The 12,294-nt window shown below is 43.8% G+C and overlaps 1 protein-coding gene across 10 annotated transcripts in view; it reads right to left on the bottom strand.

Annotated features, from left to right (window-relative positions):
- Dido1 (death inducer-obliterator 1) overlaps nucleotides 1-12,294 on the bottom strand; it is a 58,044-nt gene that overhangs the window by 18,533 nt on the left and 27,217 nt on the right. For all 10 annotated transcript variants that reach the window (XM_052724204.1, XM_052724199.1, XM_052724197.1 and 7 more), the window contains 2 exons: nucleotides 9,668-9,880; nucleotides 8,070-8,307 (listed from right to left, as the gene is read on the bottom strand). In XM_052724204.1, the coding sequence (XP_052580164.1) occupies nucleotides 8,070-8,307; nucleotides 9,668-9,880 (451 nt within the window). The remainder of the gene's footprint in view (nucleotides 1-8,069; nucleotides 8,308-9,667; nucleotides 9,881-12,294) is intronic.

A 12,294-nucleotide genomic window follows, 5' to 3' on the forward strand; every position in this document is an offset into this window, starting at 1 on the left:
AACTCAGATGCCAAAATAGAAGACTCCAGTGGCTGTCTATTCCTAAGGACTCTCAGCTTCCAGAGTATTTAGCATTTCACCTGCATGTCTGCACAGTTTATGTGAAAGGAAATCAGCACAGACTTTTTCTTGAGGGAAAGCCAGGGAAGCAATGAGCATCAGATGCCAAAAGTAGTGATGCCCATTTATACAGGTTTCTACCCCTAACACTGCCCTTAATTAGGTCAGCATGGTAAAATGACAACCTGGTGTTTTAAATGCTTGTTATATGCTAAGTCAAAGAGCTTTGGTTTGTACCAATGCTTTTACATGTCAGTGGGCAATCAGCTTATAAAAAATACTGCATCAAGGGCTCACAAAATGTCTCAGCAAGTAAAGGTACTTGCTGGCAAGCCTTAGTTCAGTCCCCAGAACTCAAATAGTGGAAGGAATAGACACCCCTCCCCCGCCAGCACACACACTTTCCCCAAGTCCTGAGTTAGATCAGTGGATCAGTGCCACAGTCTGGGTCATAGAACTGCATGATGCTTGTCCAACACGTTGACCAGCAGCCCAAGTGGTCAAACAAGGTAAGGAAATGTTTGTGAACATGTGGCTCAGGAGTGGCATCCTTCCATTCAAGGAACACCTTTGAGATGGCTCATCTAGATAGGCAATCAACACTGTCTGTGCTTGCAAAACCCACATTTACAGGGGCAGTTCCAGCCACCCCTGAAGCATGATTTCAAGACCATAGATGATTGCTTTCCACCTTGTGCTCCCAGTAACCATTTCCAATATACCAGGAAGCCCAGTGAGCTCAGGGAAGAGCAGAGATCCCATATATGAAGAAAGCTCACTTCAACAAGCTCCTCCAGGTGTCAAGGGGCCGCACCAAGTCCTGCCAGAACTGGCTGCCCATGTACCACAGCCATATGGCTATTTACAAAGTGGCACTGAAAAACCTAGAAGATGCAAGCCTTGTATTTCATCTGAAACCCTTCCAACTTCACCCCAATGGCCCTTTGCTTCAAGTGGACTGTGTGCTCAGAAGCATGCCAAACCCTAGCCTCAAAGCACTTTAGGGGCTTTGCAGAGTTGTCACATCTATCCAAAACTGCATCTCTTGACACTAGATGAGGACAGAAAATATCCAGAGGCTGATTTGTACAAAATAGAAATTAGGAGCACACTCTGAACAATGGAATATACTTATATACTTTTCTTTTCTTGGTTTTTGGAGACAGGGTTTCTCAGTGTAGTTTTGGTACCTGTTCTGGATCTCGCCCTGTAGACCAAGCTGATCTCGAACTCACAGAGATCCACCTGGCTCTGCCTCCCGAGTGCTGGGATTAAAGGTGTGTGCCACTACCACCTGGCTCAGAATGTACTTTTCTTTTTTTAAACTGTCAAGGACATATATATTATATATATATATATATATATATATATATATATATAAATTTACAATACAGTGTGTAAGATAATTGTTTATTAGAAAAGAGCATGTTCTGAGCCAAGGAGTACAGCCATGTTTCCCATAGATCAAGGTCAACGTCCGAGGACTCTGCAGTGGTAGTCTAACTTGGAGCTCCAGGGCTATTCAACAATTCACCTATATGTCTGGTTGCTGGGTTACATGGAAGAAAAAAATAGGTGCAGACTCCTTTGAGGAAGGGCCAACGAAGGAATGAGCACTCGGAACAGTAAAGACCAAGTGCTCCATGAGATGCTGACACTGGCCAGGGGTATAGTGTGTATTCGATTGCCAGCCCTTTAGGACAACTGCAAGAGTGAAGTGGTAACAAAGGCGAGATCTAAAACCAGCTGTCTTCCCCTCTATAAAACCAACACATTGCCAGAACCTCAACAAACCCCTCCACATAGCAGCAATATGGCCTGAAACATCTCAGTGATATTTTTGTTCCTGGTTACAAATGTGGACTCCAAAGCCATGGGTTCCACAACAGACCCAATCTCTCTTTTGGTCTGACTGCATTCTGGTTATTCTTAACGCTCCCAGGACACACCTGATGACCTAAGAGCAGACATATCTGAATACCATCCATCACTAAATGTAGCTCTCTAGCCATCACTCTACAGTCTTGCAGCTCCAGTGGCTTTTGCCCATTAAAGGCCAAATCATCAGGACACTTTAGCGACACTTCCAGCTGTGTGTAAAAGGTTATGTAACTGGCAGCTACATCTCATAAATGATGGATGTCACTAGCCATTTGCCTACCAGCATCTTGACACACCAAGCCCTCTTCTATTCTGGAGGGGGTCAAATGCACTGCCATTGCTCAAGACACTGGCATGCTCCTCTAGCCCCTGTAAGTAGGAAAAGCAGTGATGTTGACTTAAGAGCAGTAACTGCTGCAATGCCAACGAGGATTCACTTTCATTTTTGATTAGAACAATAAATGAATTTTTAAATCCTTATTCCATCCCCTTCCCCAACCCCTTGGTTCAAAACCAGTGCCTTGTATGTACTAGGCAAATATTCTATCATTGAGCCACTTCAGCCCCAGAACTTACTTTTAGCTGCATACTGCATAAAAATTAAATAGCTGTAACCAAGAGGAGACCTATCTTACAAACAGCACTTTCCACTGTGTGCTTTCTCTGCTGGCTAACAAGAGCCATACCTGGTTCCACTAGGCAAAGGGCAATACTGGGTTCCCATCCACATGCCCACCCCGCTAGTTCAGCCATTCTGCTAGTATCCTTCTCTGCCCTCTTGTGGGGGCAAGAAGCTATTGACCAACAATGAGTAGTAGGAAGGTGTTTCCAGTGCTGTTGACCACTATTCTAGGTGAACTGCTGCCAAGCCCACTTCTTGTTTGTAATGGAAACTCAGCTGCTTCAAGTTTGATGGAGTATAGAAGTAGACTGTTCTGTACGGATTGCAACAGCTAAACTACTCTCGTCACACCATGGGTTCACTAGAAAGGATAAAGCACTTTTGGCCACCAGAGGGCAGCAATGACCCACAATGGAGGGAAGGAGAAAGAATTGGGGGCACAAACCCTGTTCAGGTGCTCACCAAGCAAAACCCTGAAACTGCATGGAAGTCGAAGCCTAATGGGAAGCAGGGTCCACACACAAGACAGGGGTCCAAATCTACAGAGTGCCAACCACCCCACTTTGCCTGTTGACTGCCCTTACAGGGGGCTGGCATAGCTTGTCCCCAAGCAGATATTTCACCTCCAGCACTCTCAAGGGAACTGCTTTGAGGAGTGGCCATAACCAGCACCAGGTTGAATTCTGCTCCTCAGCTGTGGACCACATAACACAGGGTTTTGCATTGTTTTACTGCACCGCTTCTCAGTAAAGAGGCAGTAGAGAGTGAAAATGTTTGGAGGTTACTCTCTATCCCTAAACATGTATCTTCAAATAAACACTCCTTTATCAAGGCCTCATACACATGCCTGTAATCTCACGATTCAGGAGGCTGAGGCAGGACTGTAAGGGAGGGATAGCCAGGGCTATTGTATTGAGACCATTTAAAGTGCAGGTACTGATTTACTTTTATATAAGAAAATGAGACCTGGACAAAAGCAGCACAGGCCGTATCAGAGATGCTCCTCAGATGCCCACTGTGACTACAATGACCCTGTAGAGGTCCACATCCAACTGCTATGTTCTAGGGATGAAAACCAAAATTTTCTTACTGATGTCCAGTATTTGACTTCCATCTTAATGTAGAAACCAACTCTAAGAAACTTGCAAATTATCTTAACCATTTCACATAGTATCTTGAAATTTTTAACTTAAATCATGTTGGGTTGGTAATGTTAATTTCATACATTATGTTAGTGGCTGGAATGCAGTTGAAGGCCATGGGGTGTGTTCTGTCTGCCCAGCTATGTGGGAGCCGAGCTGCTGTTTCTCAGATTTCTCCAAACACAGGCACTGATGACTTCAGTAAAGTTCATTTTTAACCATTATTTCTTTGTACCTAAATTGTTTACTGAAACTAACAAGACAGGAACATGTTAAAACAATCCATGTGCCTTCCTTGGACCCACTAGACCTAAAGGGTCCAAAGCTAGAGGCACAGTGGAGAACCAGGTGAAGAGAATGCAACCAGTTACCTTAGGTTCTTGCTGAGCTCTTCCAGGTTTGTGGCAAACCAACGTTGCTCAGTAGGAAAGAATCTGATCTTCTACATTTACTAACTTTTGGACACTAAGCATGTTAACTATGTGCATGTTGGTGTGTAGCAAAAGCATTTTAACACTTTATGCAAATAGACTAATGAGGAATCGTGGTAGGCATCTTCAGAGGTGACCTTTGTACTCTTGACATCAGCAATGCAATCAAAGGATTTTTCTTGGAGTGTTAACCCTTGGATCCACAGCTCCTTAAGTTTACAGGAAGGTAATTCAGAGAGGTGAAGGACACACAGGGACAGCTGTAGGACAGACTGTAGTATTCTTAGGGGCTCACTTGGCAGGTTCAAGTTTGTGCTATGATCCAATTTTTAACAATAGGCTTTTTAAAGATTTGTAAAATGCAAAATGATTTAAAGTACCAAAAGAATTTAACTGACAACCTAGTAAGTTTCAGCGCTATGTATATTAGAAAATACTGCCAAGTTTGTTTGGGAGAGGCTTGGTTTGAATGTGCAAAGCTGCTCCCCATCCCCATTTTATTGCCACTAACTCTGGAGACAAATAAACGGCTCACACAGCTGATAAAACACAGGCCCACCCTTAGTTTTAGGTTTCTAGTACCTCCACATACTACAGAGGATTGGTTCCTTCATGATCCCATGAAATGCGCTTCTGGAGCCCACACCTTGGGATAACCTGGTTAAAACCCATGTTCTCCCTGTTTCATCTACTACCCAACCTGGTCGCCTGTGCAGGATGCATCCATCAACAAGGAAAATGTTTCCACTTGGGTAGGATGGAGTCAATCCCCAGGACTTGGGTTTATAGGCCTTTGGGGTTTTCCATTAAATCCCCACAGCCAGATGCAGTGTTGTCATGTCAAGACCTATTCAAACACCTAGTGTTTTAAGTCACTTGATGAGCCATTTAGTGAGTCCAAAATACTACTGTGCATACAAGTATAAATACAAAATTGTTTCAAAACTAATAAACCAGGAATATTTTAGTCAAGTGTTCAGCCCCCTTCCCTCCCGACAATAGGAGGTGTCAGTGGAAATAAAGAAACACAGAAGGAAACAAAAAAGGATAACAGAAATATTAGGATCTTTGGGAACTTTAAAAATGACAATTGTTTCTATAATTTAAGGAAATTGTACAGATATTCTAGAAAAAATTATCAGAGGAACAACTGTTCGTGAAATTGAATCACCTGCATGTAGAAGAATGGCTTCCTGTGCAGGCAGCATGCTGCCTGTCTGTATCCACTCAAGAGGGCAGCAGCAGGTCACAGCTCTGCCATGCAGTCTTCTCACAGTGTACATGGTGAACATCCATTCAGAAGATTGTAGGAAGTGTTCCCAGCACTGGTTTCACTTTGAACCCCATCCCCCTCCCCCTCATTTGTGTTCTGCACACAGGCAGTGGGAGACAGGGCCAGAGTCCTTGGGTCACAGTTGCACAGTACCTTCCCACTGTGCAGGGGAAGAGGGGTCAAAGGGGACAGGCCCTGTTTGGACAGCAAGAGGCAGAGAGGGGACACTGTTCCTCATTGATGACACCACTCTCAATGTTTGGAAGTAACATTCATGGGATAAAGGGAAAAAAACAGAAGCAACTGGTTCAGAAACATGTCCTGGTGCATGCTGTATTTTGAATGCCGGTCAATTTTGAGATGCTGGTATGTTGGGGAGATTAATCAGTTAACTTGTCCCACGTTCCTGCTCCTGGAGCCCATCAGCTCCACTAAAGAGCCAATGTGTAAGACAAGGTGGGACAGGTCAAAGAAAAAGAACCTTTGAGCATAGAAACTGGTCACCAGCCAGGCAATGGCTGCACACACCTTTAGTCCCAGCACTCAAGAGGCAAGTGGATCTCTGAGTTCGAGGCCAGCCTGGTCTACAGAGTGAGTTCCAGGACAGCCAAGGCTACACAGAGAAACCCTGTCTCAAAACAAAACAAAAATAAAAATAAACTAGTCACCTTGTTGACCCCTGGGAAGCCTTCCATCTCTCCCAACCTCATGGAAGGGAGACAGAAGACAGTACTCAGATTTCAGGCCCACTATCCCCCATCTTCCTCAACAATATCCTCTCTCCAGGGCACAGGACCGTGTATGACGTCACATAGGCAATATACTTACCAGGGTCTGAAACTGAAACTAGTAACTGTTTCTAAAGTGAGAGAGACCCTGAGTCAGAAGTTCAAGAGCAGCTTTTCCATTCTGGGCATACAAATAAAGATGAATCAAGTTGTAATCACTCTTCAGCCCCCAAGTTTCTATCCTTTATTGTCAGGTCTACAGACACTTAAAGCACTTGAGCCCTACACTTGGTGGGCCTTTCCCTATTCTCAGAGGTGGTACTTGGCTCTAAGTCTACTCATTAGTTCATAATGCTGATGTTGTAGAGGTGCTGTGATGGAGAGAACACCTGAGACGAGACATGTCATCTGCAAACATAAAACTCACTACTCATAATGCAGTGAAGTAGGCTAATTTACTCCTTTCCTTGGGTCTTTTACATTCCTTTCCCTCTCACTTGCCCTAAAGTCAGGTTCTCACTCTGTAATCCCAGCTAGCCTAGAATTCACAATCCTCATCTCAATTTCTCTTATGCTAGAACTCTAGGTCTACAACACCATGCACAACTGCATTCTCATTTTGTGAACCTACCTGCAAGAGGTCTCTCCCTTAGTTATCTTGATGAAAGGCTAATAAGAAATGTACCATGTTTATACTTACAGCATTCAGGGCTCTCTAACCCTGATGCTTTAAAAAGGGTACAAAATGCACTAGTGGGCGTGGGGTACAGAGTAGTGCTTACCTAGTTAGGCATGAAGTTCTGGGCTTGACCCCCAGTACCACATGCCTATAATCCCAGCACCCAGGAAGCGAAGATAGGAAGATCAGAAGTTGAAGATCATGAGCTAGAAATGCAGCTCAGTTGGTAGGTTGCTTGACTATATGCCCTGAGTTCATACCCCAGAACATAAATCAGGTGCGTGCTTGTAAATCTCAATACTCTTTAGAGGTGGAGGCAGCAGGAGGCTCACAAGTTCAAGGTCATCCTCAGCTTCAAAGCAAATTTAAGGCTAGCCTGGGCTATAAGAGCCCCTATCTGGGGCTAAGGATGGGCAGAGAAGGACAATCAAAAATTCACTTGAAACCACTGTACAAAGGGTGTGCCTTGAAGAGTAGGGGGCTATGAGACAAGAATGGATCCATACTCTGTGATCTAATCTGGGGTTTCCGAAATTTACTCAAACTACTGCCATTTCAATTATTTGAAATCTGGGTCAGACTAATAATCTAAACATCTAAAAGTAATCTGGAAGCCACTAACCACAATTCTCCCCTAGATGAGGACACTGCCCTAGTGTAAAGGTCAACATGATTACTCACCATGGGGTCTGAGCTGCAACAAATGATGACCTTCAAAATGTGAACTTGTTTATTATGTAGGTATGTAGTATGTGAAACAGACACAAGCAAATTATCTACCTGTCCTTTCTTAGCTCCTGAAAAATCGATTTTGCTATAGAAGAGCAGTGACGACTTCATGTGCAGAAATAGGTAATGTGGAAAAATTCCTCATGGTTTATGCATGGCTGTTCTGTGAGGAACTGGTGTCTGTACAGTACTGAGCCTGGAGTCTGAACAGTGCACTGATGTAGTCCCATCTTGAGAGCAGTGCAAATACTTACCAAAGCCTGAAACTGAAATAAGAAATTGCCTCCAATGTGAGACTCTCAGTATCGAGGCCTACTCAGCTCTTTAGGAAACACCCACAGAAGCTCCACAGGCCAGTCAGGAACACCTGGGGTCCAGAGGCATCTTGGTATTTGTTTCGGTTTGGCCGTGAGCTGCTAGCTACCAGCAGCACCAGAATACCCAGGACTCCAGTCCTAGATAGCCCCAGCAGCCATCCAGATGATGGGAGGGGCCTGGGAAGCCAGCCTTTGGGTGATACGTACATTTACTCAATAGGGTGGGTGAGAGTGCAGTGGGCTTCTCAGACTTCTCGGGCTTCTCTGGCTTCTCTGGCTTCACGGCATTGTAGTTGTGGTCACTTGCCCAGGATGGTGTGGTGCTTTCACAGGTTACCTCCTTCCCTGAAGTTTCACTCCTAGGAGCCACCATCACTTTCTTCACTGGGTTTTCTTTTTTCTCTGAAGCTAGTCTCTTGTGCACAGAAGAGATTTTAATCCCCGCCTGGATAATCAGTGAAATCCCAATTATTAAGGTCTGAAATGATACCTTTGCTTCAGAGACCCATTAGAGATATAATACTGCCTTTATTTTGATATCTGAAGACCCTTCACACAAGCTGAGCAGAATCTTGTGATTCCATATGGTTACATCTACATCCAATAACCCTTAGCATTCCCATGTAACATCTGGGTAATGTGAAGGTTCCTGACCCAGATCTGTCCGTAACCTAGTTGAGGCATGAACCAGCCAAGATAAAAGCAGCATGAACCCCTCTCAGCAAGACAATGAAACAAGCTAAAAACAAAATGAAAGGGCCTGCATGTGGGCATTAGGACCTGTGGAGAACAAATGATATTTGCGTTCCCTGTGGAAAATCTGCCCACTGGGAAACTGTGGCCAGACCCCAATGCTCTGTACTATGACCCTCACACTACATAGAGCAACTACTTTTCTGGGAGTAAGATCCAAGGTGACAGGCTTGGAGGAAAAAAAAAGTTATCTAGCCAGGCTTGATGGCACAGGTCTGTAATCCCAGCTGAGTGGGAGGCTAAAGGAAGAAAACCAAGCTCAAGGCCTGACTGGGCTACAGAACTTCCTTTAAAACAAAGGAAACACTCTCCCCAAGGCATATGTAGAAATCTAAGACTGGCCAGGTGGTGGTGGCACATGTCTTTAATCCCAGTACTTGGGGAGGCCGAGGCAGGCAGGTATCTATGAGTTTGAGGCCAGCCTAGTCTACAGAGCAAGTTCCAGGACGGGCAGGGCTGTTACACAGAGAAACCCTGTCTTGAAAAACCAAAAGACAGAAATCATAAGACTGTCTGCATGCTAGGCACTCTACCACTGTTATCTTATACAAGACACAGAGCCTTGCCCAGAACCCATGTCCTTTTTTAAGTGCCAAGTGGACTTTGCACAAGGCTCTGTGTGGTACACATTCTGAGGTCTTGGTTCTTCAAAAAAAAAAAAAAAGAAAGAAAGAAAAAAAAGCCACATATGCCAGGTGGTGGTGGTGCATGCCTTTAATCCCAGCACTCAGGAGGCAGAAGCAGGAGGGTCTCTGTGAGTTTGAGACCAGCCTGGTCTATAGAACTAGTTCCAGGACAGCCAAAGCTATATAGTGAGACCCTGGGGGCAGGGATTGAGAAAGGGGAAAAAAAAGCCACATGCTTGCTTGTTTTACTGTATTCTAATCCCTCAGCAAATGAGGAAGAGATAAGGAAAATGTGATCTAGATTTTACTGACAACTGTTGTTCCCTGCACTTCTCATGCAAACAGAAACAAATCTATAAAGAGTACTTTCAAACACTTCCTGTTTTAATTTTTCAATTGTCCTGAAGGTGACTTTGGTCAGCTTACCTGAACACTGCATTTTGGAAGATTGAACTTTTCTGGCTTCATCTTGACCTTTTCCTTGGGTTTTGGTTTTTGTTCTTTACCTGAACTTAGAAATCTCATGGTAGCCGCAGCGTGTTTGAGAATGCAATCATTACTGCAGTACACTGAATCAGGCTGTGCTACATTGGAACACCCAGGGCCAATGCACTTAGCAGCACCAGGAGCCTCTACGACCTGCAGAATGAAACAGGTGACTTCAGACAATGTATGTACTGACACTAGTAGTGACTGCTGTGACAGCACTACTGATGGCATTGATGGTTACTGCGATTGTGACACTAGTGGTATTTTTGTTTGTTTGTTCGGGTGGTTTTTGAGAGGGTGTCTCACTATTAAATTATGGCTAGTCTGAAATTTGCTATGCAGCCCTGGCTGGCCTTGAACTCAGAGATCTACCTGCTTATGCCTCCCCAGTGCTACGACTAAAGGTGCAAAGTGTCTATCACTATGGCTGGCTCTAACAATATTTTTGATAGGAATAAAAATCTATTTTTATTTGTTAGCTGTGCATGATGGCACAATCTTTAATACAATTAATTCTAGCACTTGGGAAAGGAAGGTCGAAGATTCCCAAGTTCTAGGCCAGCCTAGGCTACACAGTAAGACCCTGTCTTTGTTTATGTGAACTATACAAACTCATTTCCCCCTTAACTGTCCTAGCAAGCTCTATATACATGAGAGCTTCAGATCAACATGCCCTCTACAGAAAACATGTGCAGGTCCCAAACGATATCAAGAGTCAGAGCAGGGCTGGAAATATGGCTTGGAATGCTTTTACAGAAGACCATGTCAGGGAACTCATCACTGCCTATAAGTTTAGACTTCTGACCTCTGAGGGCACCTGAACTGTATACATTACCTCCCTAGACATACACATTAAAAATAAAACATTATGAAAAAAGTCAAAATGTTTATTTAATGAGTTACAAATTATGTTAAAATTTTTACTCTGTGTGTGTGTGTGTGTGTGTGTGTGTGTGTAAGTGCACACATGTATACAGCTGGGGTCAGGACAACTTTCAGGAGTCAGCTCCTTCCTTTTATCATGTGATAACTCAGGTCATCAGTTTGATGGCAGGCACCATTACTCAATGAGCCATCTCAGAGGCTCAGGTGAAAATTCCTTTATGTGTACAGGTGTTTTGCCTACATGTGTGTCTTTCTACATGTAGTGCCACAGAAGACAAAAGAGGGCATCCAATTCCCTAACATCTGAGTTACAGATGGCAGTGAGTCACCATGTGGGTACTATGAATTGAACCCAGATCCTCTAGAAGAGCAACTAGTGTTCTTAATCACTGAGCTACCTTTCCAGGCACCCAGGAGAAAAAACAAGTCTCCTAATGTAGTCTTGGCTGGCCTGGAAGTCACTATATAGACCAGGAAAGCCTTAAACTCATACTGCCTCCAGAATGTGGGCTCTGCCACACCCAGCCCTCAGGTGAAAATTCTTAAAAGAAAAAATGTGCCATTCTCTAAAAGAGAAGAGATCCAGTTGGTTTTGAAGAAAGGCAGCCTTTTTTGGGTGGTGGTAATACTGCCAAAAGACACAGGATACCCAATTAAATATGCATTTTGGATGAGACAAATATGCATTTGGAAAGACTGAATGGAACATATGTCTGACAGTTTGAGAGCCCCCAGAGAGGGTCATCTCTAGCTACCTTCTAATGAGACCACAGCCCCAGCCAAGCTGAAGCCTTAGAAAAACTCTGTGCCCCTTAGGGGTCAGGGCTCTGTACCAGGATCTGACCCATGGAGACTAGAAGTGGAATTTTAAGCTAAGTCTGTAACACAGCAGCAGAAACAACACACTGGCAATAGCACATATGGATGTCTCTGCTTACAACTTCTAATGTTATATTGATGGAAAAGCTAAGTACACATCGACATGTCCCTTACACCTATTCAGGCACAAAATGTCAGTTTTCAGGTTAAATATTTAACTTAGTTGCTTTTCTTCTACCAAATCTAAGTTTACACAGAATAAAATTCAGGCCATGTCTAACATATTGGCAATAAAAATATCAAATTGACAACTTCCTTTAGTAAACGGTGCTAACAACACCACATTTTCATCTTGCAGCACACAATGAATGCTAAGGCAGTGACATTCTAGACTCTACACCTACTGGAGGGCAGGCTATGAAGGTTAAGGATCCAAAATGAAAATGCACATAATAGTGGCACTCCTCATGAGAAATGCAATGCAGAGAGAAGAGATAGCTCTCGTTAGCAGCAAAGACTGTTAGTTTTACTTAGTTTATGGGAAATGTGAACATCATGGTCTGTAACAAGATGCTAAGAGGGAAATGCAAGTCACCTTTCTCTCAATAATTCTGAGCACTCAAAACATGAACAACAAGAACATGTCAACAGCACTCTGGACAGATGGGTAATTTTCCCTTGAAAGCTCCATTAGAGCATGTTGGTGGTATATACCTAAGGCAGAGGGTCACAAACTGGAGGCCAACCTCAGTGACAAAATGTGTGCAAAAATGCCATTAAGCTGATACAAGATAGAAGCAATAGCAGGATGTGCCTTTACAGGGCTCAGACCCAGACGAGATAAAGTATCTGTCCCCACA

Source organism: Peromyscus californicus, unplaced genomic scaffold (genome assembly GCF_007827085.1).
Source record: "Peromyscus californicus insignis strain IS unplaced genomic scaffold, ASM782708v3 Scaffold_7__1_contigs__length_154581171, whole genome shotgun sequence".
In the NCBI taxonomy this organism is placed as follows: domain Eukaryota; kingdom Metazoa; phylum Chordata; class Mammalia; order Rodentia; family Cricetidae; genus Peromyscus; species Peromyscus californicus.